Source organism: Vanacampus margaritifer, chromosome 9, assembly GCF_051991255.1.
Source record: "Vanacampus margaritifer isolate UIUO_Vmar chromosome 9, RoL_Vmar_1.0, whole genome shotgun sequence".
Classification (NCBI taxonomy): Eukaryota; Metazoa; Chordata; class Actinopteri; order Syngnathiformes; family Syngnathidae; genus Vanacampus; species Vanacampus margaritifer.
In genome coordinates, this window is record NC_135440.1 from 28,409,481 (window position 1) to 28,437,417 (window position 27,937).

At 47.3% G+C, this 27,937-nt stretch overlaps 3 protein-coding genes across 16 annotated transcripts; 1 reads left to right on the forward strand and 2 right to left on the reverse strand.

The window, feature by feature from the left end:
• The first annotated feature begins 1,012 nt into the window (after positions 1 to 1,012).
• rgl2 (ral guanine nucleotide dissociation stimulator-like 2) lies at positions 1,013 to 17,369 on the forward strand. 8 transcript variants are annotated; one of them, XM_077574660.1, is made up of 20 exons: positions 1,013 to 1,283; positions 3,704 to 3,855; positions 8,470 to 8,520; positions 9,127 to 9,201; positions 9,501 to 9,667; positions 9,768 to 9,824; positions 10,292 to 10,491; positions 10,585 to 10,703; positions 11,110 to 11,316; positions 11,392 to 11,495; positions 12,549 to 12,633; positions 12,937 to 12,996; positions 13,135 to 13,224; positions 13,295 to 13,327; positions 13,511 to 13,632; positions 13,917 to 13,991; positions 14,061 to 14,160; positions 14,645 to 14,899; positions 15,335 to 15,473; positions 15,864 to 17,369. In XM_077574660.1, exons 2-20 carry the CDS (start codon positions 3,721 to 3,723, stop codon positions 16,037 to 16,039), a joined length of 2,250 nt encoding a protein of 749 aa, XP_077430786.1. In that variant the 5' UTR covers positions 1,013 to 1,283; positions 3,704 to 3,720; the 3' UTR covers positions 16,040 to 17,369. The 8 variants fall into 8 exon arrangements, with proteins under 8 accessions (XP_077430786.1, XP_077430788.1, XP_077430787.1 ...); XM_077574662.1 differs by having other exon boundaries at positions 15,359 to 15,473; XM_077574661.1 differs by having other exon boundaries at positions 3,707 to 3,855.
• Positions 17,370 to 17,803: 434 nt separating this feature from the next.
• Positions 17,804 to 21,414, reverse strand: dnase2 (deoxyribonuclease II, lysosomal). Of its 7 annotated transcripts, none has more exons than XM_077574681.1 (8): positions 21,219 to 21,397; positions 20,041 to 20,190; positions 19,874 to 19,968; positions 19,380 to 19,542; positions 19,190 to 19,265; positions 18,893 to 19,011; positions 18,630 to 18,827; positions 17,804 to 18,305 (listed from the first exon to the last, which is right to left on the reverse strand). In XM_077574681.1, the coding sequence occupies exons 1-8, from the start codon at positions 21,256 to 21,258 to the stop codon at positions 17,926 to 17,928; spliced, it is 1,221 nt and encodes a 406-aa protein (XP_077430807.1). In that variant the 5' UTR covers positions 21,259 to 21,397; the 3' UTR covers positions 17,804 to 17,925. The 7 variants fall into 7 exon arrangements, with proteins under 7 accessions (XP_077430807.1, XP_077430802.1, XP_077430804.1 ...); XM_077574676.1 differs by having other exon boundaries at positions 18,893 to 19,057; positions 19,342 to 19,542; positions 21,219 to 21,395; XM_077574678.1 differs by having other exon boundaries at positions 18,893 to 19,057; positions 19,190 to 19,542; positions 21,272 to 21,414.
• A 2,511-nt stretch (positions 21,415 to 23,925) lies between these two features.
• On the reverse strand, positions 23,926 to 27,798 carry gpsm3 (G protein signaling modulator 3). Its single transcript, XM_077574555.1, has 5 exons — positions 27,628 to 27,798; positions 26,165 to 26,420; positions 25,192 to 25,354; positions 24,451 to 24,677; positions 23,926 to 24,166 (listed from the first exon to the last, which is right to left on the reverse strand). Exons 2-5 carry the CDS (start codon positions 26,327 to 26,329, stop codon positions 24,026 to 24,028), a joined length of 696 nt encoding a protein of 231 aa, XP_077430681.1. The 5' UTR covers positions 26,330 to 26,420; positions 27,628 to 27,798; the 3' UTR covers positions 23,926 to 24,025.
• Positions 27,799 to 27,937: the final 139 nt, after the last annotated feature.

Here is a 27,937-nt window from a genome sequence, read left to right on the forward strand (position 1 = left end):
GAAGCAAATGATCTCGAGTTCATCTGACTTGCTTCACACATTTTCATGGTTGTCTCGTGCACATTAGCAAGATAGACAAGCTAACCATGCTGCCCTTTTTTGAAGTAGGCCTTTGAAAAACAATGCAAAATTCGAACCTAGAACCTCTCAACTGTGAGGCGCTCGTGCAAACCACTAGTGGACTGTGTTACCTTGTCTTTTTAATGTCAAACGTCGTTTCCCCCCTGGAAGAAGCCAGTCAGTGTACCTAGAGAAAATCCATGCATGATTTGAACCCAGAACCTCTCAACTGTGGAGTAGACACGCTAACCACATAGCACACTGTGTTGCCCAGTTTTATTTTTTGTCATTTCTTTCAATGGGTATGGAAGCGGATTGCATTCATTTGGAAAAACAAAAACAACACTCTTGTTTTTCTATTTTTTTCCTAAGTTTTTTGTTTTGTTTTATTTAATTGATTTTTTCTATTTTCATTCTGATAAACAGAAAACAAATATTCAGGAAAGAATAAAAATACTGAGACTATTAGAAAGAAATATTCAGAAGAAAAGAAAAACATCCAAAAAGAAACAAAATGATGATGACGATGATAATAATAATAATAATAACAGAAACAAATACTAAAAAGAAAAAAATATTCAAAGACAACAAAATTGTAAAAAAGAAAAAAGTAAGTAATCAGAAAAATGTGATTTTTTTTCCCCAAGCGAATGCAATTGGCTTCTGTAAATAGGCTACTGATTCCAATATGGAGTAACCCAAAGTGAGATGAATACAAAGAACCTGTTGAGTGTTTCCAGAGGAAAGCCAAAGTAGAAGTCTTTTTTTTTTCCTTCTTTTCTTTTCTTTTCTTTATCCTGAATCTTGCGATTCTTGATGCCTGCCAGTCACCATGAATGTGGTAGCGCCCCCTGGTGTTTGCTTGCTTGGTAGAGGGCGACGCTGTTGCTAGCAGCGGTGACGTCACACGGGGCGGGCGAGCGAGCGAGAGAGGGAGGGAGGGAGGGAGGAAGAGAGGAAGCCCGAGCGAGTCAGTCAGTTGTTGGTCGCCTATCAGCTGTTCGCAGGCGCAGATAGCGGACGGACGAAGGGCGGCTTGGCAGGCAGGCGGGGAGAGACGAACGACGACGCCCCTCACCCCCGAGCGAGCAAACCCCGCCCCCACCTTCCCTCTCTTCCCTAACCGACACCGAGTGCCTCCAGTTCCGGATGGGCGCGACTCTCAGTCGGGGAGGAATCGCTTCCAGCGGCTGCCGGTGAGGCCGAGCGGGGCCGCACATGTTGTAAGTTGAGCTCTTTAGACTGCTTGCTCGCTTCCTTGCTCGCTTCCTCCTACTCTCGCACTCTCCTTTTTTTCCCATGACCTCTTCCTTTTTTCAACACGTTTCTTGTCACGTCAGACTGACGAGGTCAGGTGAGCGTGCGCTAAAACGACTTGGAAAAGGAATTCCTAGCAACAGCAAGTGTCCCGCAAAAAAAAAAAACAGCTTGCACGACAGTTGCGCTGCCTTGAGATACGAGTGACTATGCTTGCGAGATTTTAAGATACAAACTCAGCTCATGAACGTCAGGCTTCCTCGAGAGCCTGAGTCCTGCAGGCTTTCAATGTTTGCGTCTTCCGACACACCTGATTCATATCATCCGCTTATCAGCGAGCCCTGCAGAAGCCTGGTAGTGATCCTGATATTTAGAATCAGGCGTGTTGGAGGACGCAAACATCTCAAATCTGCAGGACTGCGGCCCCCGAGGACCAGGATTGAGGAGGAAACCGTTTTCCATCATAAGGTGACCTTTTTGCTTCGCCTTTTTGGGCCTGCTTCGACCTTGTGTCGATGTAATGACGCCCCATTTGACGTGAGAAAAATGGGATGGAAATTGGTGATCGTGATCAATTTTGGGTCGATTCCGGTGTGAGCAAATGTCCTGGATCAGACGTCAGCCAATGGTTTGCGAGTTGCAATCATGTCGCATCGCAACTCCAAAATGAAAATGTTGACATTTGAATGTGTTTATTTGCTTGCACTCTCGTGTAAAACACTCGAGACCGTCAACAAATTGACTGTTGTGTTATATTCTTCTACATTCATAGTATTAATGAATACAAATAATTTTGCTATTTTTCAATGTCCATCGGTTTCATTTTGTTTTCAAATATGCTTCATAAGTTGATGAAATGTTAACGTTTGTCTTTAAAGCTGCTTTTGAACTGGAAATTGAAAAACAATCTAAAAAAATGGTGACGACATAAAAAAACCGAAAAGCCTAATAGCGAGTTTACGTTGAAATGCAACAAGTTGGATGACGTGCTCTCCCTCAACTTGCTGCCTTGTGTGCGCACGTTGAGTCACGTGGGAGCCGCTTGGCCCAAATGAATAGCGGCCATTCATGGCAGGACGAGCAACCGACGTAGCGAGCGACCGGCGGGCGGTCGGGCGGGCTGGCGGGCTGGCGGGCTTCCAGGCGTGCACGTGGCCGGTGGCGGCTGCAGCAAGTGGAAATGCGGGTGGGACCCAAAAACAAAAAAAAAACACCCAATGGAAAGTCGGGAGACGAGATGCCGTCGATGCTTCATTCGCCGGCAAGCACAACTGAACTGAACTCATTTTGGAACATTTTCTGAATACAAGAAGAAAAAAAAATGGAGCAAAACGCTTGCCTGGATTCAACGTTTTTCTTCAGTTTTTTTAATGCTAGAGCATCCAGAAGGCTTTGATGCCGCCTCTGAACTGAAGAGAATGCACGAAGCAAGGGCAGTTATTACAAAAAACGACCAGCAGGTGGCAGCAGAGTGTAAGAGATCAACCAGGGCCATTTTGCAAAAAAGCTGTTTAAACCAGATTTGTGAATAATGATGAAACTTCGCTATATTCGAATGCTAATTGCTGCGAAATGGAAACCGGTAGAAATATACTTTCTTTCCTGATGAAAGAAGAAGAAGACTCTCATCTTTCTTTTGCTAGCCTCCATGTTTCGACAGCAATAGAACACAATTTTGTGTGGGCCTTGCAAAATCAGTCCAAATCCAGTCAAACGACCAGGAGCGAAGGGGGTTGCTTCCGTCAAAATGGCTGCCAATCAATGAGTTACAAATCTGGCAAATTCAAATGCAACGCGTAAAAGTAAGATTAAAAGCCCGCTTAAATATTTGAAATCCATACAAATGTACTTCCTAGTTGAATATAACTCAAAGTGCAAGAATGAATCGCTTCATTGGCAACTAATGAACGATCAAAAGAATGGAATTCGTATTTTGATCGTTGTTTAGGGACTTGAAATGGACTCAATCTTTTGATTGTCAGCCTCTGATTTCTCTACTGTCGTTTTTCCATGAAAGCAGACGGAAAAAGAATATCTTAGCGTTGACTCCAAATAAAACGTCCCTTTTTAATTCAGAAAAAAAATCGTCAAGATTAGAAATACTTCAGAAAGTATAATAAAGACTTCAATGCACAAATGTCATCGGGAACAACACGATTTGTTCAACTTTCCTCAGCAGAAATCCTGAAGAATTGAGTCATCGCATTTGGCAAAGCGTGGCAGGCGGCAAAGCGTGGCTCTTCAACGAGGATCTTTGATTGACTTTGTGTTTGTCTGCGTGCGGACACGGGACCGAAATGAAATGCGCGCCGTCCCCGAGACCAATCTTTGCCTCGACCCGAAGCCTTGGAATGCCCGTGTGACCTTTTTGCATCTGTGTGCTCAGCAGCTGCGTTTGTCGGCATGCTGCCCCGTCACCTGCGAGCGGGCGGCCACGACCTGCCGGGCTCCGAGTCCAGCGTGGCGCCACTCGTCGCTTACCGGCCTCTCTGCGGCAAGCCGTCGCCGGGCCTCGCCCACCCGCAGCGCACCCTGCAGGTGAGTTGCCGTTCCGGGATTTTAGGCGTCGCGAAGGAGCTTGTCACAAATGATCCAAATGGAGCAAGACGGCTTGAAAATATTCCAAAATATTTCATTTTCCTCCCTGACGGCTAAATATGCAAAATGCCAAACCAGGAAGTGAAAAGCTCGACTGCAGCTGTAAACGTCTCACAACCTTTCAACTCTGTTAATATTTACCTGCCTGACGACGATGACGATGATGATGATGATGATGAAGTTGACAAGTCAAGTTTTACAAGACAAAGATGGAGCACATCATTTTGAAATGAGGTTAAAAAAAATGATGGAAAAAGAGTCAATTAGTTGATTTGGATCACAGAAATTCATTTTCAATGAATGTGATTATAATTGGCCAATTATTTCATACACATTTCAAATGGTTTATTTGAGTAATTGCTTTTATTTGTTAACCAATGAATTCATTTTAAACACATTTTAAAAATAAATATGTTGATGAGCAGAACCCCCCCAGCTCCTTTCATTATTAGCTCCCTGCTCACCATGAATACTACCACCCACACACTCTGTTGCAGCAGTTTTAAGATGAGATCAACTTTATTAAACCCACAATGATGAAATTGGAGCTTTTTTCAAAGACGGCGCCGCGCCACATGCACCTTGAAAGTGAGTTTTCCGGCCGCGAGCTCGTTTGGTCGACGTTGATGGCTCCGCAGCGCGGGCCCGCGCGGGCCTCGGGGCAGCCCCGCAAGCAGCCTCACTTTGCTCGCCGCGCTCCGGCGGCGTGCTGAATTATGAATGCGGCCGACGGCTCGCTTGACGGCGGCATCGGCTTTCAAAACGGAATCCGATACGAGCGCTTGCTGGACTTGAATGACGATGTCGGGCAAGTGCGAAAGCGGCTCTCGTTGTTCTACTGCCAACATTTGTTGTCTAACGCTCACGTGTCTTCAGGAGGAAAGTAGCACTCCGTAATATTCTACCTGATGAAAAAAAATTCTTGTAATGTAAATAAGTAAGCACTTCATGCATCAGGATGAATTCATTGCGGCTGCTTCTGGGGTGTGTGATTTGGCCACTGGGGGCAGTATAGTACAGTCATGAAGGTCCAAAATGAAGAAGACTTTCGCAACTTCTTGAAGTGATTTTCATCGTTTTGCTAGCGTCTGTCGGCTACTTTAAATGGCCACCAAATCGAATCTGTAAACCTATCTATGGCATTTTGTATTGTTTGTTAGCATGAAGCTAACTTGTGTTTCCTACGTGGTTACTTGAAATAGAAAATGTGCATTGAATTGTCCATTTGCAGAACTTTGCCACGTTTTTCATGGCCGTGCGGTGCGGACTCTTTCAAGCCCATTAGTAACTTTTTTTTTTTTTTTATTCTATAGGCCTTAATCTCACATGAGTCTCAAAAGGCTTCACATGCCCACAGTTGACAAACATTAATGACATCCCCTAATCCAGGGGTGCTCAAGTTGGGTCCCGGAGAGCCCCCACCTATGCAGCCTGCCGAAGGTCGCTTGCTTCATCAAAGTTTGGCAAGAGCAGCAGGAGGGACGCACGGGAGGAAGGAAGAGCTTTTGCCTGCTTGGAAACAAACACGCACGCGTTGATTAACCTCCAAAGAGGTTTTTTACAACTTTTGGTTTGTGGGCTTTTGCTGGTCCACATCAGATTTCGTTTTTGTGCAGCGAAACTATTAGCATGACCAAGACAACTTTTGGGCTCCAAGGCCACTTTGGAATTGAAAAGCTTTTCATTGTGTGAACGTCCGCCATGATGATGTGTTGGGTAGCATGTGGCGTAAGCATGTGTCATGTATGTTGCTGTGTTGACGAGCGGAATGGAAGAAGGCGGGTGGGCGGGCAAGCAAGCAAGTCCCACTTCCTGTGTTTGTTTTGCACTTCCTGCTCCGGGCCAACTCAAAGCTGCAATCGGCACATTGACCAACGTCGGCTCCATCGGGAAGCGGCCGACGTTTGGCGACGTTTGGCGACGCTTGCGGCCGACGCGTCAAAGGCTGCCATCAATGATGTTGCGCAATCGCTGCTTTGCGTGAACCCACGGGAGAACAAAAATACACTCGCTTGCTAGATGTGAATCAAATTCGGTCGGTTTTCCCACAGCGTTTTATTACTCTTTTACTTTTCTTGCTTTTTTTGGAATCCTTCACCCAATCGGCGTTTTTCATCAACATTTGAATCAATCAACTTGAGCGGCCAGCTATCAATATACTTTGTTGGAGAATGATGAATTGATTAGCTAGCTTACAAGGCTAACAAGGAGCAGGCTAACGTTTTGACATCCAGGTGGGAGTTGGCAGTCGCAGCCCGTTTGTGTCGAATGGTGTCATCGGGCAAAACCGGTTTCTCGCCGACACAAAGAAAGAAAGAAAAAAAGAGTGCAGGAGAAAGAAGAGACGGGCCATTGTTGTGGAAATAACCCGCAGCCTTTTTCTTTGTTTGTTTGTACAGTCCTCTGCTTGGCTTGCATGCGTGTTTGAAACACTCGCTACGCAGCCTCATCGTGGATTTATTTGCTTGTCGACGTTTGTATGCTTTGGCTCCAAAATAGGACAAATGCTAAGAGCACCCACACCGGCCTCAAGGGGGCGCTACAAAATCCGGGGGAGGAAATCCACGTCCACTTCAATAGATAGAATTGTCTTTTGTGTCAATTGTGATGTGCTCCAGCAACTTCTTCTTCTTGATTTCTGGCATGTTAAGTGAATTGCTGCCCCCCACTGGTTAAGTGATGAACTTGGACTTTACGGCACGGCGCCTCTTTCAGGGAAGCTGCGTATGATCCGAATTAAATCATCATCATCATCATTACTCATTCCTCTTCAACACTGCAACAAATGTCTGTTTGGTGGCAGAAAAAGGCAACTAGAACATTTGTTCTCGACTGTTGTTTCACTAAACTGAGTTATTTGATTTGGCAGCCCTACTCTTTGTGTGTGCGCGTGCGCGTGTGTCGAAGGGGTGTGGCCAGGCTGGCTGACGCAGGCAGGTGGGGGCAGGATTGGGTGCAAGTGCAGGCGGGGGCCTTTGCCTCAGGTGAGCGAAGCGGAGTCCAAACGGAGCGTGTCGTCGGCGTGATCGGAATTGTCGGCCGGCGCTTTGTTGGGACGCATGAGAGGGACGAGCGAGCGCGCAAATGGAAAGAGCTCCTCCATTTTGAAAACCGGCCGGAAGCTACGCTGCTGCTTCCTGTCTGGGCTTGCCAGACACAAGGTCTGTGGTGTCTCCACGTGTGTGTGTGCGCGTGCGTGCGCGTGCGGTCTCATTTGACGGGAGGGGCCCAATCCCAAAAAGTGTCGTTTGCGCACAAGCGGTGAGTGGAAAAGCGTGTTTTCCTGTCGTCTGACATGCAAATGTGGGAGGCCTGCTTGACCTTTGCTCAATTGGAGGGTCTCGTTTGCGAGGAAGCATAGGCTAAAGGTCACATGAGGGCAGGTCACAAGACGGCCCGCCGGCCACACGGCGAGCATCGCAAGTGAGTGCCACTCAATTGTTGCGTCCGCTTTTCACGCGCCGGCCTTTGAAGCTTCCATGCGTCCGTCCTCTTGCGCTTCTGCCGCCATCTTGTCCTCTCACCTTTGTTGCTGACGAGGTGGCTAGCTCGCGGAGGCTAACGTGCGTTTGCCGCCTGATGGCTGATCGTCGTCATTCAAACGGCAGCTGCTTGTTGTCTGTTTGTTTGAGTGTCGTTAAGGCGCTGCTCGCTGTTGACTCAGCAGCAGGAAACGCAGGTTGGCAAAGTCAGCTTTGCGTCGTGCTCACGAGCGGCACAAAATGAAAGAAAAAAAAGACTCTGGTGCGGATTTGTGTCTTGTTAGCGACGACGTCTTCTGACGTTGTCTGACAGCCGCCGCCGCCTTGGACAGGAAGCGTCTGTCAAAATGCTTGGCAGCTCTTGGCCAACTTGTGTTTACTGGAGTCGCACGCACGCACGCACGCACGCACGCACGCACGCACGCACGCACGCCCTTCCAGCCGGCTGCTACACGCTAGCGTCACGCGTTTATAGCGCTGAACATGACATTGAGCCGCCACAATGCGCGGCATGCTCGCACCCGGCCCGCTTTCTGACTGTCCGCATTCCTCAGTTGACATTTGCAAACAAAGTCAAAACAAACACGACAAAACGCAACCTGCTTGCATCGAACCTGCTGCGTAAAAGTTTGCTGACATGCCAAGAACATGTGACGTTTCGGTCAGAAAATTGAAAACGAGCTCCAACAACGTCTTGTGGCCTTTTTGATCAAACGGTGCAACGGCGTGTGCGGGTGCTGGTATGCATGGTGAATACAAATATTGATGTTGTCATGTTGGCGCATGCAATGCGCTTATTGCAAAGACATCATTTTTGTACGCTTTGATCCGAATTTGGCCAATCAGACTCAAACTTTGCCATCCAATGGCTGAATATTTCCTGGAGTGATTATGAATTGCAATGAATTAAAAGGGAACACGTTGAGTTTGCTTATTTTGCAAGATGACAAAAAAGATGAGGTTTGTGATGATATTCTGCGCTTCACCCAACGTGAGGAGGCGTCAACCTTACGTCATGTCATGTGCACGTATGCGTGGCGGACGCGCTGGCTGATTGCGTTTTGTGTCTCAGGTGGAGTCGACGCCCACGAAGACCACCACGTGGTACTGTCCTCTCGATCTGGTGAACGCACGCACACTCGCCTTTTAATCAGTTTTTTTTATTGGCTGTCAAACAATAATAGAACATAACTACAGTTTAAAAAAAAAAAAAGGGGGTGCGGCAAGAAGGAGCGTATCTTTTGATGTCCTGCCTGTTTGTTTGTTTTTTGTATCAAATGTAGCTTATTTCCTGCATCCGCGCAACACGCAACCTCAATCAAGCTGGTGGTGTTGATTGACCAAATGAATGTAGAAAAAGTGTGTCAAAGAGGCAAGCACCCGCCGACCTGGTCACAAAATATGGGACATGATGATTTCCGGGGACTCTTTTGAAAGTGCAAACATTGGCAAGGATTTGTAAACATTTGGTGTTTCTTAATTATTGTGAGAAGTCATTGACATGGTCATCATTTTCACATACATGAATATTCATTTGTTTTTTTTTTGGGGGGGGTGGGGTCAGGAAGTGTGTAGCCAAGAAGTAGCTGTCCCTTTTAAAAAGCTTGCAGAGCCATGTTGAAAACGATTTCCCTCAGGAGGGCTGGACACATGCTAACTAACGGTTAGCAATCAACTTGTTTTGACAAAACGCGTGCGTGCGTGCGTGCGTGCGTGCGTGCGTGTGTAGTCCACAGTTGTGGAGGAGGAAGAGGACGGACTCATCTACACGGTGGTGGTCAAACAAGTGCCAGGCTCTCCCACTGTAAGATGACATCGTTGACTTGGATGTGTGTTGTTTCATTATGCGTATGAGAGCATTTCCATGTGGAAATATTTCAGAGAAATGAGCGTGTGAGATCATTTCAGTTGCATGTGAGGGAGAATTGTGTGAGAGCACAAGAAAACATGTGCGTGTGAGAGCATTTTGTCATTGTTGCGTGAGAGTGTGAACAAAATAAAAGTGTGAGAGCGTCGTCATTGTGTGAATGTGAGAGAGGTGATTTGCACGGTGCTGGCATTGAACTTTGTGTGTGTTGTTTTGCCGTCGCCGTGGCGACGCAGTCGTGCCTTTCCCGCCGCCAGTGTGTGAAGGCGGGCACGGAGGAGAAGCTGACGCTGCACCTGTTGCGCTCCTTCGCTCTCGGCGACCCGTCCTTCGTCACCATCTTCCTGGCGACCTATCGCTCCTTCACGTCCACGCAGCGAGTGTTGGACGTGCTGACCGACAGGTAGTGAAAAAAGAAAAAAAAAATAAGGTCATGATTTTGTTTCCGCGAGGATGCGGGAGGGCGCCGCCGCCTCACTCACAATGTTTGCTCGCCGCCGTAGGTTGGAGCGGCCGCCTGGCGACGCCGACAACAGCCAGCGCAGGAAATCCTTCAACAGGTCGCCGCGCGTTTGACGCCAGAGAGAGTCTCACTTGACGCCACACTTCAGCTAGTTGAAGTTTGTAATATATTTTGGTGTTTACATCTAGCGGTGTACTCCGATGTTCCCCTGTAAGTTGCAATTTACAGTTATGGACCCTTGGTGTAGTACCACGTTGTACCACAACATACTGTGTGGCAACACTGAGCTCAACATTGCGCATAATAAACAGCAAGAAGAAGTGGCAAAGCAGTAGCATGCTAGCTTCAGTCAACTCATCTACGATGTTCAACATTATATGTTAGCATGAAGCTAGCAGCATTTTTTCGTTGAACATATTTGTTTAAATATACAAATAATGTCAACCCCCCCCCCGTTATTTGTATTTTGAGCATAAACGAGCAAATTGAATCTCTCTCCCATGAAAGTTTTTATGTGGTTGCGCCGGTGTCCCTAATGTTGTGGCCTGCCCCCCCCTCCCGCAGGGCCGTGTGCTCGGTTTTCGGCACGTGGCTGTCCGAGTACCCCGAGGATTTCCGCGGCCTGAAGGAACCTTCGCGCCTGCTGCGACTGGCGCCGCTTCTTCCTCGGGACACACCGTCCACCGCCGACCTTCGCGCTCGCATCCTGCGCGTGGCCGAAGAGCTCAGCGAGAAAGCCCTGCTACCCGATGACGACCATCCAGGTTGTGGGCGGGGACGCCGATGAATGGGACGGGGTTCGGTTGCGAGTCAAGAAAAACAAAGCAATGAAAGGAATGTCGTTGCCACGCCGGCAGATGTGACCCCGAGCCCCGGCAGGCCGTCGTCATCTCCGGATGCGTGCCGGTTCGAGGCGGCCGCCATTCTGGGCTTCCCGTCGACCGTGGTTGCCGAGCAGCTGACCCGCATCGAGACGGTGGGTGGACTCGATGTCTTTGGTGCGATGTGATTGGTTGAGCCGCACGCGTGAGTCGCTCTCGCGCCGTCCGTCTTGCTTTGACCTCGCACCCGAGTCCAAAGCAGCTCGCTTGTGAGATCAAAGGAAGACAAAGACTGACGTCAGTTTTCAATTTGCGTCGAGATGTTCTAGTCGTCTTACTACTTTTTATTGGTTTTGGGGTCTTTTTTCTAGAGCGAAACCATTTGTTGTCATTTTCAGGGCCGGTTTTCAGGGCCGATACGGATTCGTCGAGGCGGATGTTGATTTGCAGTCAAAATTAGCGTCCGCGTTTTGAAAGCAATTCACTTGCAATGAGTTTGAAATGTGAATGCGACTGAAAAGTGGCGTCCCGACTTCAAATGTGCGTGTGTGCGTGCGTCAGCATCTGTTTGTGCGTCTGGTCCCGTACCACTGCCTGGGCTCGCTGTGGTCGCAGCGCGACAAGAAAGGTCGCGAGGGCGCGTGTCGCTCGGTGCGAGCCACCGTCCGCCAGTTCAACCGTCTGGCCAACGCCGTGCTGGCCTCGTGCCTGAGCGCCGGCGGCCGCCGCACGGCCAGACTGCTGGACAAGTGGATCGCCGTGGCCCAGGTGAGCGCGCGCGCTGCACGTACGTGCGCACGTACGTCTGCGTTTCATGCGTGTGCGTGTTTTGCGCTTTGGCAGGCGTGCCGCCTCCAGAAGAACTTCTCCTCGCTGTACGCCATCGTGTCGGCCCTACAAAGCAACCCCATCCACCGCCTCAGGAGGACCTGGCAGGACATGGACAGGTACCAGCGCGCACCTGGTGACGCTGACAATAGCGCCCCCTGCTGCTTGAAAGCTAGCCACACCAACTGATATTGTCGTTCACGCTCAGCCATTTTGACTGAAGCAGCCTCCTTCGCTCCCGGCTGTGTCACTGGATTTGGACTCATATTGCACAGAATACTATGTTCTATTGCTATAAAAAAAAAATATGAAAGCGTCCAAAAGAAAGATGAGAGTCTCGTCTTTCATCAGGAAAAAAAATAGTATATTTCTATCTGTTTCCGTTTTGCAGCAATTAGCATTAGAATATAGCAAAGTTTCATCGGGATTGACAAATCTATTTTGAAAGAGCTTTTTTCCAACATGGTCCTGGTTGATCTCTTATACTCTGCTGCCACCTGCTGGCCGTTTGTGTAATAACTACCATTTCTTCAACCGTTCTTTGCAGAGGCTGCAGCAAAGTCTTCTGATGGCTCTAGCATAAAAAAAAACGTATAAATATGTCTCTGGGACCTTTCAAATAGAACGTATTTGTACGTTCTTGGGAGCAAATGAGTTCATATGTCACAAGTGTCCATTGATGTCTTCATTTATTCCCCCAGTCCAACTTTCATCTCCACTTTTGCTTTCAATTCTTAAAATATACAAAAGTATATATTTTTATTTTGACTAGCTAGGAAACTCATTCAAATATTTTTGGATGAATTTATTGTTGTTGCTTCTTATTAGCACAAGTAATTGATCAGGTGTGGTTTTGAAATTGTCTTTTATTCTTAATACTTCATCAAATGTATTTTATTTAGAATGAGATTTTGGGGCTTAAGGTCAACAACATGAGTATTTTTTATTTAGTAATTTTTATTTTAAAACCACGTTTCAAAATATATGTGTAGCCTACAGTATAACGATGATATTCGTTTTTATTTAGATTGAGATTTTGGGGGGCTAACATCAACGAAATGAAGATAAAAATGAACGTATATGATTTGGCATTCTCTTTGTTTCATATTTTAAAATAAAAATCAAATAATACATGATGTCAAATGGCGGTGTGTGTGTTGTTGTTGTTCCAGGGAGGTGCTGAGGAAGTACGAGGACTTGTGCGAGATCTTCTCCGACAAGGACAACCACTCGCAGAGCCGAGAGTTGCTTAAGGAGGTGATGAGCCGCTTTGATGCTTTCACATATGCTGTGTGTTGTGTGGGCATATTCTTCATCCTCTGCATAGAACCACTAGATGACCTGGATGCAGTTGAGGCGTCTCACTCAATATTATAGCTGCTCGTTTGTCTGTCTGTCTTCTACTGCCCCCAGGTGGCCAAGGTTGGCACAGCAACCTTGAATGCTTTCATGGCATTTCCTTCAAAAGTGGACTCGTCGTAAAAAAAAAAAATAAATCACTTTTTGTGCAATCACAATTTGTCTATTATTTCTGAGGGACCCTTTTTGTGTTTTGTGTAGGAAGGCACATCCAAGCACGCCAACCTGGACGACGGCATCGCCAACCAACACGACGTCAGGGTGAGTCCAAATGGGGGCGGCCAATGCGCTACTCATGCTAACCGCTAGCATTTGTCGGGCATTTTGCGCTGTTGGTTAGCATTGAGCTCGGCCTGTTTCTTTTTCTTTTTGTCCCGTTTGTGGTCGCGCTTGGGTCAGTGGGGCGCTTGCCAGGGCACGGTTCCTTACCTGGGCCTGTTCCTCACCGACCTGACCATGCTGGACACGGCCGTCAAGGACCGGCTGGAGGTGGGTTTGTCCCGTGGCGCTTCTTCTTGGTCTTTTGCTGACGCGTGTGGACCTTCTTGTCTTGTTGCAGAACGGCTTCATCAACTTTGACAAGCGGCGCCGGGTGAGTCCGCATTGACACAATTTCACAGCTTGACGTCCGCACGCGCAACACGCGTCCGCTCGCTCGTTAGCTCGTTAGCTCGTTAGGGGATCACAAAAAGATGAAATTGAGTCCGTCTGAGAACTTTTGCATGTGCAGGCTGACGAGATCTTTCTTTCTTTTTTCCTTTTTGTCCTTCGTCAGGAATTTGAGGTTTTAGCTCAAATCCGCCTGCTGCAGTCGTCGTGCAAAAACTGCCTTCTGGCCCCCGACGAGGCCTTCTTGCGTTGGTACCGCAGCGTTCCCGCGCTCACCGACGAGCAAAGGTGAACTTGATGACGTCATCCTCAACATCTGCAAGTACATCTTCACGTCTTGCATCTCAAAAAGTTGCCTTTTGATGCTTTGTCTTGAGAAATGAAAAGCAATTCTCACGTTTTTGGGCAGAAATGATTCAACTCTTCCCGCAAAACCACGCAACTTTACTCCCACCATTTTTAGGCCCCTTTTCCTCACACACACAAAAAGCACAACTTTCTTGATGAAACGTGTTTCAATATGGTGTGTTTTATCTCCAATGAGGTCCGAAGGCATCTTGTTGTGCGTTTAGTTACAGACTGTCCAATGAGATGGAAGCGCCTTGCGAAGTTGCCGCGCCGACGCTCGTCATCACGCAGTGCCCCGAGTGAGCCCGCCGAAACAACAACGCGGTTTTGTTCTGACGCGTTTTGACGCTCGTGTCGCTTGCGTGCAGTTTAAGTGGCTCCAGCGGCAGCCTGGCCGCCGCCGCCGCCGCCGCCGCCATCTTGGACTCGCCGTCGCCCGTCAACAGCCTGCTCTCCAAACTCACCAAGGTAAGCGCAACCGCCGAAAGGCCAAAAGCGCTCAAATGGAGCAAAAGAAATGAAAAAAGTTTGATCTTTTCCAGAAAAATGTCATCATTGTTTTAGAAATTGCCACGTAAAAGTTTAACAAAAACATTTGAGGTTTTAGTATTTTTGAGAGGAAAAAATATATAATCAACTTGTGTTGTAATGTTTCAGGAAAATATTCTTATATTTTTTTGGTTATTTTTTAAATAAAACTTTAAAGGGAATCATTTTTATTTTAACAATGGTCTATTTTTATCAAGATAATGACCCAAAATACAGTTTAGAAAAAAATGTATGTAGAACAAAATGTGTAGTTTTTTTTTTTTTTTTGGATCATTTTTTGTATTTTTATGACCCAAAAATTTTATTTTAGAAAAATCTATATCATCAAAGAAAGAAAATGATGTTGTTTTTCTTTGGAGAAGCAAATGATTAGCAAGCTGAAAAAGTGTGTTTTTGTTTCCAGCACATGAGATCTCCGTCGGTGTCGTGTCTGGACGTGGACACGTCGCCGCCGCCGCCGCCCGTCAACGCCTCGGCCGCCTCCCACCTGGCTCCCGGGACGCCTCCCAAGTCCCACCGCCGCTCCGCCTCCTGCGGCAACAACCCGTCCGCCTCCGCCTCCGCTGGCAGCGGCAGGGGTCAGAGTTCGGGAGCCGACATGCGCGTGATCAGGATCCGCATGGACCTGCGGGACGGCAACTTGTACCGCAGCATTCTGGTCAGTGGGCGCTCGCTGCGCTTTTCGTCACATCCATGTGGATTTTTGTTAGCCCGTCTGTGAGTTAGCAACACGCTAACAGACTTGAATGAGACAAAAGTTTGGATGAACATTTTGCTGTTGAAAATGAGTTATCGATCAAATACAAACGTTTCGTACTTTTTTTGCAAATCATACGGGAAATCACAATGTGCGATTATGTGGGAAAATGCCACCCGTAAACTTTTACCGTGAAAAACAGGTGTCGGTCGCCACACCCAAAAATGACAAAAACAAATTGAAGAGGGAAAAAAAGCAAAGCCAAATGGCCCGTACCTAAAAGTGGGTTCTGGCATTCTCTCATTCGTCTGCTCCAGGCGCGAGCAATCTCGTCGCACCTGAGCCAAAGAGGATTTGTTTTTCCGTCTCCAAGCCGTTTTTGTGTGTGAATTGAAGTGGATGTTGCGGATGCGCCGTCAGGTGACCAGCAACGACAAGACGCCGGCGGCCATCGGCGCGGCGCTGGACAAGCACAATCAGGACCCGGCGCGGGCGTCGGCGTACGAGCTCATTCAGCTTCTACCTGAAGGAAAAGGTACGCCGACTTTTGAAAGCCTTTTGGATCGTCGTCGTTGATGTGAAGGAAGATTGTAAGCGAGGCGCGTTTTTGTGTCGTGACCACGAACCAAATCCTCTTTTTTTTCTTTGCATTTCTTTTCAAAGCTAAAAGTTGTAAGACGACTTTTCTATTGATAAAAATTCTTCTTCTTTTTTTTTGCATAATTGTGCTTTCTGCTTCGTCGTGCAAATATGTCAATATTGACGTATGGATTTGCCACGCAATGTAAAAGTGTTGCTTTGCTGGTGATACGGGGTGGAGCTTCATTTAGACAAAAGTAGAGCTTTGCTGGAGTCCGTCCTTCGTCTCTTTGTATTGAAGTGCAAAAGTTGCCGTCCTTCCTCTGAGCGCTGTCGCTTCCCTCAGAGTTGCTGATCCCGGCCACGGGCAACGTTTTCTACGCCATGACGTCGTCCAGCGTGGACTTCCTGCTGCGCTCCAAAGTGGGCGAGGCGTCCGCAGGCGGCCAATCGGAGAGCGGCGCCGCCACGTATCCGCGAATCAAGGCCAAGGGGAGGAGATTGGCACGAAGTCTCTTTTGACGTCGCTTTCATTTCAAGGTCGCTGCTTTTTGCTTCCATTTCATTTGTCTTAAAAAAAGATACATATTGTGAATATACCAAATGTATTTCTTTTAACTTATTTCAGTCGATTTTTTGGATTGAAAGCAAATGTTTGATTTTTAAGTAAATGCTACTTTCTTTTATTTTCTGTCGTTTTCTTTTTTTTTCCCGACCAAATGTCGTTTTGTACAATTTCATTTTACATTTTACAATTTTGTTGTTGTTGTTGAATACTGCAATTGTTTGTATTCGTTTTTGGCGTGCGTTTGTCCTGCAGCAATTGTGCGAACTTGACTTTCTTCCCCATCAGTCAACTTCCACATCGAATTGTCTGACAAATCCACGTCGAGATCTTTTTGTGTTGAGCGGGAACAACTGGCTTGTTTCTCAAATCTGTGTCGCTGAAAAAAAAAAAAAAAAAAGGAATTTTCTCCGATGGGCCGACTTTCTTGTTGTTTGTCCCTCTGGCACTTCCGCTTCCATGTTTGTGTTCCCGCTTGCATCTGATGGGGCGTGACCACATACCGCAAGCCTTCATCATCCTCATCATCCTCATCACTGGAAAAGTCCAAGAAACGTTGATTTGTGTCTGCCAGCCAAGAAGGCGGCCAATAAAGGTGGGCAGCAAAAATGCAGGAAGTGAAGACGATGGTGTGACAAAATTTGACGTTTGCGCCAAGCCAGCAGAAGTCCAACCGAACGGACCAAAATGGCGTCTTATTGGCTTGCTTTCTTTTCCTTGGTCCACGCACGCGCTGGAATCGGCTTTAGCACGTTTTCTCTTCCATGCGTCTCCAAATGTTCTTTTTTTCCATCAATCTCCATTTTTGCCAAATTCTTTTTTTGCGCATCTCTAAATTTAGTAAGTAAATCCAAAATTTGTGAAATCCACATTCTGATTCATACCCCCCAAGAAAAATCCATTTTATGTCCAAATGTTTGCTTTGACTTGCATAAAACCCAAATATTGTATTTTTCTAAGAGATTATTTGCAAATGCTGATTTTTTTGCAAGTACCTCCAAATTGCTTGTTTTTTCGTGCTTTTTGTATCCAAAACATTTCAGATTTGTATTTTGTTTTGATGGCGTTTGAAAAGTCACCGAAGCAAAAAGGAACCTTTTGCACGCGCGCGTGTGCAAGCGTGTGCGTAACGTAGCGCCGCCTCCCAAAACGACGTGCTGTCGATTGTCTTTCCGATGCAACAAAATGCTGACCTTGTAAAGATTGACAACCAAACAAGGTCTTATTTTTGCACATACAAATGTGCTTTTCTAGCACATTAAAAGAACGTCGGCCTGCGAACGTCAACATCGCTTGTTGTCATCTTTGCATAAAAAACAAAAAGCCCACAAAATGCATTCAAAAGTTCTTTTGATTTTAATAGCAAAGTGACAAATAGGTGTTTTTTTTGTGTGTTGTTGGTTTGAGACAGATTGTTGATTTTTTTTTTTTATTATTATTTTGGTCTGCTTTATATATTGTGGCTCATCAAAAGAAAAAAGATTTGTAAATAACATGCAAAATACTTTGCTTATATCTCCAAATTGTATGGGATTTTAATTCCTTTTTTTTCTCCAGTATTTCCAAATTTTGTGAATAATTTTTGCTCATTTCTCCTAATTTGGTGATAGTTTTTTACATTTTGTCTTAATTTCATTGCAAATGTTTTTGTTTTTTTTCTCCCTTCTTTTGCACGTGTCAACGTCGTCATCGTCGTCCCCCCCCCCCCCCCCCCCCACACACACACACACACATTTATTTCCTTTTTTTTTTTTTCTTACACATCTCCAAATTTGAAGCGTTTTGAGAGCGACCTGTAAAATCTTAGTTTTGCCGTGAATAATGTATGTTTGTTCCGAGCGACTCAGCCGCAGTGCAGCTGGCGTTTCCCGCCGCCAAGCTGGCACGGCTGACAGTCCAGCGCGGCGGCCCGGTACGCTTTCCACACGGCGGGGTGGCGGCGACAGAGCGCGCCGCCACCCCGCTTCTCCTCGGCCCGGTTGCGGTTGATGTCGGCCACGCACAGCCAGCCGCCACCGGCCGCCGCCGGCTGGGGGCTGACGGCCCACTTGGAGTGGTCCTTGCCGCTGCCGAAGGGCGGCGAGCCGGCCGGAGAAATGCGCGTGACGTCCAACACCTTCCAGCCCAGGCTGCAGTCGGACGGCAGGACGCCGCCCGAGTGGATCCAGAACTGGACCAGGAGGTCCGACTGCAGGGCGGGCGCCACCCACGACGTGTAAAGGTCTACGCCAGGACAAGAAGAAGAAGAAGAAGAAGAAAGGTGAGGGCCACGTCACAAAATGGGCACCTTTGATGAACTCCTGAAATCGTCTGCTTCCAAACAAAATGGCCGACTTCCTGTGTGTTCTGTTACTGCTTCGGAAGACTTTTGAGTGGCTCCGCCCAAGATTGACAACCTTAGCCAATGTCCGCGTTGCTACATAAACGTGACCTTTTGAAGGCTAGCCTGGAAAAACAATTATCTGCTTCCTTCCAAACAAAATGGCTGACTTGCCGGCTGTTTTGGCTTCCGGAATTGCGGGCTGGGAACGCCGCCAAGGAGCTTACCGTCGTTGAAAGCGGCTCCTTTGGCGAAGCTGACAAAGGTGGCGCCGCCTTTGGACGTCAGCGCCACGCTGCGATTGGCGGCCGGGACGTGTGCGCCGCTTTTATTGCACACGGCGGCCAGAGCCGGCAAGATTGCCGCAAAGGATTGTGGGACGGCGCAGTCGTAAACGTGGGGCTGGTTGATCTGCAGCTGCTCGCCTGCGGAAGGGGCGTGGTCAGAATGTTGGTTTGGCTTCCGCTTCTCGGTCTTGTGCGGCGTTTACCGATGGCGCCGAAGCGCTCCAGCGGGAAGGTGACGCACAGGAAGTTCTGTCCGTAAGTGGCGCCGCTGCTGGGGAATTGGTAGTGGCCCGCTTGGCGCGCGGGAGGGAAGACGGGCGTGCTGTGGATCAGCCAGAAACCCTGAGACTCGTCCAGCACGAGCGCGCCTTCGCGCCACAAACACATTTGGCGACAATTGAGCCCCCAAATGGGGACACGTGATTGGAAAAACGTTAGCGATTGGTCGCAGCAAAGCTTGCACTGGAAAGTGGCGTCAGAGTGCTTTTTGTGCCTCTCACCTTTCGTGTGTCCCCCTTTGTGACTCCGCCTTGGCTGATCCTGATCGTTGTAGAGGACGTACGCCAATTCTGCCTCCTGACAAAAAAGAGCATTTGGAACGTGCGCTTTGAATTTGCCTTCCTCACAAACGCATTCCTCCTCCCGTTCGAACCCTTTTTTTTGGCCTCCATTCCATTCGAGCGAACATACGCGATGGTCCGAGTAGAGTTGCGCGAGCGTCCTGCCCAGCGCCCCGGCCGTGTCGTTGATGGTCACCGGGCCGGGCGTCCAGCCGGCGCTGCCCTCGTCCAGCAACACGTACTTGAAACCCGACGCCGCGTCCGCTTCCTTTGGCAGCTTGTACATGTGAAACCTCGTTCGTTAAGAAGAAAAAGCACATGATGATCATTTTCCCGCGTGCGCGTCGGCTTCACTCATGGGCTGTCGCGAACGTTCGTGCGGCTCGGTCGCAGTCCTGCCGTCGACCGATCCGTTTGCCAAGTCCGCTTTTCAACACATATGGCAGAAAATTGCGCTTTGTAAAGCCCGTCACGACTAACAAATCCCCGCAGACGCCGACGTTGCATCACTTTGGATAAAGCAGCTTGTCAAGGTCAAATATGAGGGAGCGAAATGCCAACGCGTCGAACCTTGGACACGTTTGGCCAGCTGACGGCGGTTTAGCTTTGCTGAGTTGTCATTACCAGTCGGTGGCGTCTCCGCGGTCGTTGTAGCAACTTATCGGGGATGTGGCGCCCCCGTGTGGCAAGCAGCAAATCAGCAGCAACAGCTTGAACATCTGCAAAAGCGCACGAGAGGAACCATTTTAGTTTCCGACTCGTTTGCGTTTGTTGTCGTGTCGCATTCGCACCATGCCGTGCATGAAGTTCTGCTTCCGAGAGTTGAAGCGCTTGAGCCGTGCTTGGCGGTGCTTCGCTTCCGTCATGATGTTTTTCTTCTTGTTGTAAGTCTGACTGACGCGGCGGACCACGACGGCCTGACGTCGTTGACGATCTCTGACCTTTGCAAACAAATCCAATCTTTTCTTCAACTGCATGAGCATCGCGTACAAGAAAAGCTCGTTTCGAAAACTAGAGCTCGACCGATTATCGCACAGCCTGATTACGGGCCAGGTTGGATGTTTGTCATTTTGAGGCCTTTCCTTCGTTATCAACCTTTTTTTCAAAATCTCGCAGCCAGCAAGAGATCATCTTGAGATTGGCTAAACTTTGCACAATTGTCAAGCCGTTTATGAAAATGTTCACTTTTAGCTGCTCTTGCACTTCTTGTTTTCGGTTCAACTTCAACGCAAGCCGAGGCAAACGTTCACATTTTATTTTTGCTGACAAAACGTTCTTGATTTGCGGAGTTTTTGTTGACGTTGTCATGAACTTTCCAAGACGTGTGCTTGTGAGCCTGGCAGCATCTTGCACTTTTTATTAATATTTGAAAACAAAGGGTTAAAAAAAAAAGGGGGTGGGGCTTGAACATGGTGCAAGCTTAAATGCATTTAAATTAAGCTAATTGTTGTCGTTTGTACTATTCATAATGTTGACATAAATATCTTCCTTTTTACTGCAAACAAATATCCACCTCAAAGGTTTCTTACTGGCATCAATGAATACGAATCAGAATCCGCCCTGAAAAGAAAAAAAAATTATAACGTGATGCGGTTTGAACATTAAATATAAGAAATGGGGGGCACATAAAGAGTTCTGTAACAATTGTACCAAAATAAATGTATTTAAACGCCGCTAATAAAACTGTCCATGCAAAATTGTACTGCAAACGGCATGGATTGTAAAAACGTTTGACGCTTTTGCATTTGTTTCATTTGATTGCAAAATTTCAATTTGATTTGGAGCAAATTCAGGGATTCTCTTGCGTAGCACATTGACGAGCACGGCTGCACTTTCACACGCACGCAGATAAATGGCTCCTTTTAGGCTACAAGTAATAAAGTAATAATACTGTCATTATCCTCATCCTAAAATGATTCTTAACGCATCGTTGCTGCCACGCAACATGAAAAAAAGATCTTCATCTTACTTGGAAGTAACTTTGTGCAAGTTGCTAAAAAGTCTTTCATGAAAACAACTCGCCTCTAAATGTGCCGCTTGGTCCTCATCCAACTCGTCGTCGTGTGTTTTTCATTTCCTGGCTGCAAATCGAGCATCGTTCGCGTCGCATTTCCTTGTTCCACTTTCTTGTTCTTTTTCTTGTCTTGTCGAACAACATGCACGGACGTATCAACAAATCCGCCTACCCGACGTAGTAAGAAAAATGTGAAGCGTTCGGCGGCCATCTTGCGTTGCCGCTCACGTCGAACATGCCGCTTTTGTGGCGCACGCTTGAACCAACAATCCTGAGAGAATAAAAAAGCGCTGCGTGCACATTTCATCGGTTTAGAATCATCAACAGGGAAATGAAAGCAAACCCCCAAAATGTGAACCTGTGTGAGTCACGATGCAAAAAGTAAAGGTAGTTCCCCTGACTCCATACAGGGATGTTGTTGTAAAACACGCATTGATGACAAAATTGTTTCAGCTAAAAATGAGTCCAAATTGTCAGTAACAACGGCAGCGTAAAATGGCTGCCCTCTGACTTCAGCCGGGAGAGGCCAATCGGAGTCCATCTTTGTTTACAACTACACGCCGGAATGCGGAAGTGAAACTTTAGTGTCTACTACTAAAGTCTAAAAAAATAAGTGCAATAAACGAGTGATGTTTTTTTCTATTTTCTTTCCATCAGCTATCGATGTTGAAATTGAACGCGTTGATGCCATTATAGTTGTTTGTGTTAAAAAATTTATATAATAATAATAATAATACAGATGATTTATGCTTTTTTTCCAGTTTTGATGCGGAACTAGAAGTGTCATATCAAAATTCAGTTTTAAACTGTTGAGAATACAGAAGTGGAAGTGTCGCTTTTTAAAATGGTTGAAATGTTGTATAATATAAATAAAGGCTGTCATTCCAATTCGCTTAGGCAATGAGAGATGAACACTTACAACAACAACAACAACAACAACAACAAAAGAAGAATGAGAAGGCGTTGGGGACGTCATTCACGTCACGTCATTCTTTTCCATGACAATTCTTGTTCTTGATCAATTTGAGATCTAAAATACAAATCTAGTCTACTAAAAAGTATTTAAAGAGTGGAGGTGATTTTTGAAATGTCACACATGGATGTGAAATGTTCTTTATTGGATAGAAAAGCCGACGAAGGTGTATCATTTCTTTGGTCTGAAAATGATCAAAGTAAGCTTGTTATTCTCGTCTGGATACTGTATATCATTTTCAGGTTCTTAATTCTTATTATTTTTACTATGATGAATTTCCTATTGTTAATTCTAAATATGATGTCAACTTGTTTCCAAAATGAGCAGCCCAAAAACATTAGCGTTACACTCAATCCACTTTAGACCAAAATATTTTGACGTGTTTGCTCATGTTGGTGAGCAAAGAAGCCTCAAACAGTTCGAGAGGCTTCCTCTTTCTTTCTTTTTTATCTTCTACGTGCTTGCCTGACACTTTTTTCTCTTTATTGCTCAACTCTTTTCAAGCTCAGCGTGAAATTTCGAAGTTCTAGTTTCTCACGAAAGGAAGATGACTTTTGTGCGTATCACTCAACAACCCCAAGTGTGATTATTATGCTTTTTTTTTTATTTGAGGAAGTGACACAGCATCTCCATGTCAGATGGAGCAGAACTTCCTCCTTCCTGCGGGCTGACGGGAGCCAAAGGAAGAAGGTGAAAAGTGAGCAGGAAGTGCCATGTGGCTCATCGCACCCGCCCGCTAGCGGACCAAAAGACTTTCCAGCATTTCGTCTCCATTACGCTTCCAAAGTCATTCACACGTTTGACCTTTTGACTTCTTTACACCACTGCTTCTCGACGCCGGTCCTCGAGTACCCGATCCAGCCTGTTTTCCACCTCTCCCTCAGCCAACACAGCTGAGGATCGTCAGCAGGCTTCATGCAGAGCTCGCTGATGAGCTGGCTGTTTGAAACACCTGTGTTGGCTGAAGGGGACGTGGAAAACAGCGCTGGAGAACCACTGCTTTACGCCTTCAATTGACCTTCAGCATTGCATGTTTGGTTGGAAATTAAAACAAAATAAAACCCAGTAAATGCAATATAGCGTATTTCGATCAAACGGAATTCCATTGCAGTCACTGACAGTGGAGTGGATTGTTGGATTGTTGGATTTTGGATTGGCGTGCACTGCGGTCAGTCCATGTACAGTGAGCATGTATTGATTTGATGACTAACACATCTGACAGCTTTATTATGCATAGTAGCCATTCCAAATATGCACGTGGGCTTATTTTGGCCTACTGGAGGTCGCCATCTCGTTTACATGGAGTCAATCACATTTTCTAAAGGCAAATATTGCCAATATTTGGTGACTGGGTCACTTCCAAAAAGGTCATCAAACCCGCTGGTGTCATATTGCACAATTATTGTTTAGTTGTTGTTACCTCTAAACAATACCAAATAAACAGTAAAAGAAAAAATGGTTTTGTCACACACTTGAATGCAACATGAAATTGTATCCATTGAATTGATGGAATAATCAATTATGACGGAAGGATTTTCAGAGGTGAAAAAAGTTTGCAAAGACAAAGCACAAAGATGCACTTTTCCTTTAATGATTGAAATTTTAGGCAGAAAACAATCCCAGCCATCCAATGGGAAACCCCGCCCCCACACAACACCCCCGCCCCTCGCCCCTCGCCCCGCCCCGCCCCCGCCCAGCCAAGCAGACATTCAAATTCAACAACGTGCGCAAATTGGGAAGAAATGGTTCACATTGAAGCTTTTTTTTTTTTTTTTTTTCCTCTTCCTGGTCATGTTTGCAGCACGCAAGGCAGTTGCGTCCTCTGCTCGTCCATGCGGCCCCCCTGGACCCTGAGCAGCAGCGAGAAGAAGTCGTCGTCGTCCATGGGGCCCGGAGCTCGACTTCGCTGCTCCTCCAGCCTGCCTTGAGCCTAAAACAACAACAACAACAAGAAGAAGGTGACGTGGCCTGCAGGCCTCATTTCAAACCGATTGATCGGCCAACGTGGCCAACTTCTTTGGAGGTCACGTTCCAATTGTCCAAATGCTTCCGATTTCAGCAGGAAATCGTCAGGGATTTGGGAGTCAGACTTTCAACGAATGTCAACTTTGACTTCAGGCTGACGTGTCGGGAAGCCGACTGCAAATGCGTTGCCAAATTGCTCTCGGACGGTCAAAGCGTTGATTTGCAACGTGGGCCCGTGTGCGTTCTGACCTGCGTGGTGAGGATCATGTGGTAGAGCTCCTCCTTGGCGGGCATCTTGGGGGCGCGCCTGGCGAAGGAGAGCTGCTTGAAGCTCCCTCGGAAGCCGCGACCTTTGCGCTTGCTGCGCGGCGACGCCTGCAGCTGCGCCCGCTGCTCGTCCAGGCGGCGAGCCTGCGCTTTCGCCACCAGCTGGAAAAACTCCTCGCGCTGCAGCGACGTCATGGACGAGAAGATGACTGGCGAGGACACGGACGGCAGAAAACTGACGTGCTTGTCCAACGATACGTCACACTTGCTTCATATTTGCCCGCTTGTGCCATTTGTGCTCGGGTGCCGCTTGTTGCATTGGAGCTCGGACAGCCAAAATGCACGTTGACCAATCAGCAAATGAGTTTTGCTTTTGGGCCAAACTTTTGCTCCTTCCCGCGGAAAGGTTTTTCTTTCGAGTTGAAAACGGCTTGACGCAACGACAAGCCCGAACGGAGGCCCGGTGGCCGAATGTGGAAGCGGCTCGGAAACTAGTTCACTCCCTTACATTCGCTTGCGTCCGTCAAATCAAAATTGATTTGACATTAAAGTTCATCGTAAAATCACGATGGAATGTTTTGCATTAATGCATTTTTATCCATAAATATGGAAGTGCGGCAGCCTGGCGATTTTCCGCTGCTGTAAAAACGTTGACGCCCCCTCAACAAGCGTGTGCGTGCGTGCGTGCGCGCGCGTGCGTGCGTGCGTGCGTGCGTGTCTCACCCCTGCGCGAAGGTTTGGCGACGTTGGGCTCGGAGTGGCAGCGCCTCCTCATGCCGCCGTCCAGCACGAAGGAGCAGCGCTGGTCGTTGAGGCGTCGGCCCTCCTGCACGCTGCACAGCAGCTCGTAAAGCGACTCCGGGAAGTCCGCCGGCGGCAGGATCGACTGCCGGAAGAAACTTTTGTTGGAAATGTTTGCTCGTTGATTTCAAACATTTGCTAAATTGACCATTTTTCAAACGGATGAACTGGATTGACATGATTTCCGATGTGTGAACTATTACTTTGGATTTTGTACGATTTGGTTTGAGTCGGACGACATTCCAACAACTAAGATTCCACCATATCCAAAAAAACAACAACAAAACAAATCCACTTTGTAGGAGGAGCGCGAATATGACAAAGACTCATGCTAAGCTTGTGTGAACCGCGACACACGCAATTTTTAAGAACAGATTCATCCATATTTTTTCAATGACAATAAAAAGTCTGTCATTACAGACTAAGCTGTCTGTAACGAACGTCCAGAACATTCCGGTGGATTCCTTTTTACTCCCACCACCAATATGTCACGTTAAGCACGTAGCACGTAGCACGTAGCACGTAGCTTGTAGCTAGCAGCACACGGCTCACCATCACCAAAGCGGCAGACCCCGAAGACCACACAAGTAGCCCGAGTGTGGACCTTACCAGTGATGGGACATTGTGATTGTCTGGGCTTGCCATAGAAGTGATCATTTGAAAATGTAAACACAGCATTTGAATATTTGTTTCCTAACTGCTGTGAGAAATCAATCACATGCTTCGTGTCTTCCGGTAAATCAACATGAATTAAAAAAAATCATTTCTAAGCGATAATAACATTATTAAAAGTAGTTTGACCAAATGAAAATGGCCCGTGTCAGCTCCAAACGCTTGTTGGCGACTGACGTAGCACGAGCGGACGTACGTACGCACGCGGCGACTTGACACAAACCTGTTGCGCATCCTCCGCACACATTTGGAACAAGCGGCGCCGAACATCCGGACTTGTCTCCTGCGGCCGCTTTCCTTCGTCCTCCTCGTCTTTTGAAATGTGTTCGGCAGCCTCTGTCCGGGTCGCACCTTCAGCCATGTGCACGTTGGGGTCGGCGCACGCCATCGATCTCCAGCCTAGCGGCAGTCGGGACACGGTCGGAAAAGTTGGATGAGCTGCAGCGCCCCTCCAGATGTTGCGCTTTCCTTCTACAAGTCTGAAAAATGCAGAAATGGGAATCATAGCGGAAGAAGAAGAAAAAAAAAAAAGGGAATCATAGCGGAAAGAAGGCATTTCTTTCATTGAATGTGGATTTGGGGCACACGTGATTGTGCCCCATGGATTCTGCCTAGCAACAAGTTGCTATGTTTGGACGCCCCTTTGCGACCGAGTCCCGTGCTCTCGCTCATGCTTGTCGTTGCCGGGGAAACCGCCAAAGTGACGATGCCACGTCTGGCAATATGCAAAAGACGGTGTCATGTCAATCGGTCCCACAAATACGCGGCTCGTCATTTTCTGGAAGGCAAATTTAACTCCAAAATGTTCTTGGCAATAAATAATATGCTGTAAGCGCCCCACAAGTGTAAAAAGGTCATTCTGGTCAATATTGCGTTTGTGAAATATGAATGAAGCGGCAAAATGATCCATCTCGGGCAGGGGCGGCCATTTTGCCACATGTTGTTGACTTGAAAGTGACATCACAGACGCTCGGGTAACGGCCAATCGTGGCACAACACCGCATGAGCAAACTCAGAAACGAGGTGAGCCGTGATTGGTCGTTAGCTGAGCAACTGTGATGTCATATTCAGTCGACAAGTGTCAAAACGGCCGCTTCATCCATATTCCACAAACGCAATATGGATCAGATGGCGTGTTCACGTATTGACAAGAAAAGCTTCAAGTTGACTTCCCGTTGAAGTCTTCACAACTTTTTTTGTTTTTTGTTGTCCGTTGTCTTCGGCGTGGGAGGGGGGGCCCACGCCAAAGTGCCCCGAGTTGCCGGAGAAAGCAATTCATGTAAGCTGATCTTTTCTAATATTTGATGAGCGTTTGGGCCTCGAACCACCGCATGAAAGAAAAACTCAAAGTGAGTGTTGATGTCGCGTCCTTGTTGGTCAGCTGCAAAAGCGTCTGGGGGCCTTTTCCCCAAAGGTCAAAAGTCCTCGAACCGGCAGATAAAGTCTTTCTGGGTGGCTTTGTTGAGAGGAATTTCCAGCCAGCGCGGCTTTCGGCTTTCGGCTTTCGGCTTTCGGCTTTCGGCTTTCGGCTTTCGGCAGGCCACGTCGTCTTGCAAAAGACAAAAGCAGCCCAGCAGCAGGTCGCAGCTTGTCGCCTCCAAGATGTTGCCAGCAAAAGCAAACTTTTGACATTCCTGCATTCGTCCACACAAGCGCAATTAATTGTTGAGTGAATCGCAAGCTTACCTTTTTGCCTTTCGGTGGCTGCAGGCCTCTTCTACACCATCACGCGGTGGACCTTCACATCTTGTCCACGCCTTGATGGAGCTCGGCAGAAAAGGGCAAATTGTTTGGAGTTTGTGCGCGTGACTTGCTTCACTCGCTCTGTCAGCTGCAAAGACGGATGCAGGAAGCCCCCCCCCCCCCTTCCCTGGCCGTCACCAACCGCGTGAACACCCTATGCTTTTAGGTGCACCGCAGAGAAGCAGGCAAAAGCAGAAGCGTCAGACACCACCTCCTCCTCCTCCTCCTCCTCCTCCTCCTCTTCCTCCTCCTC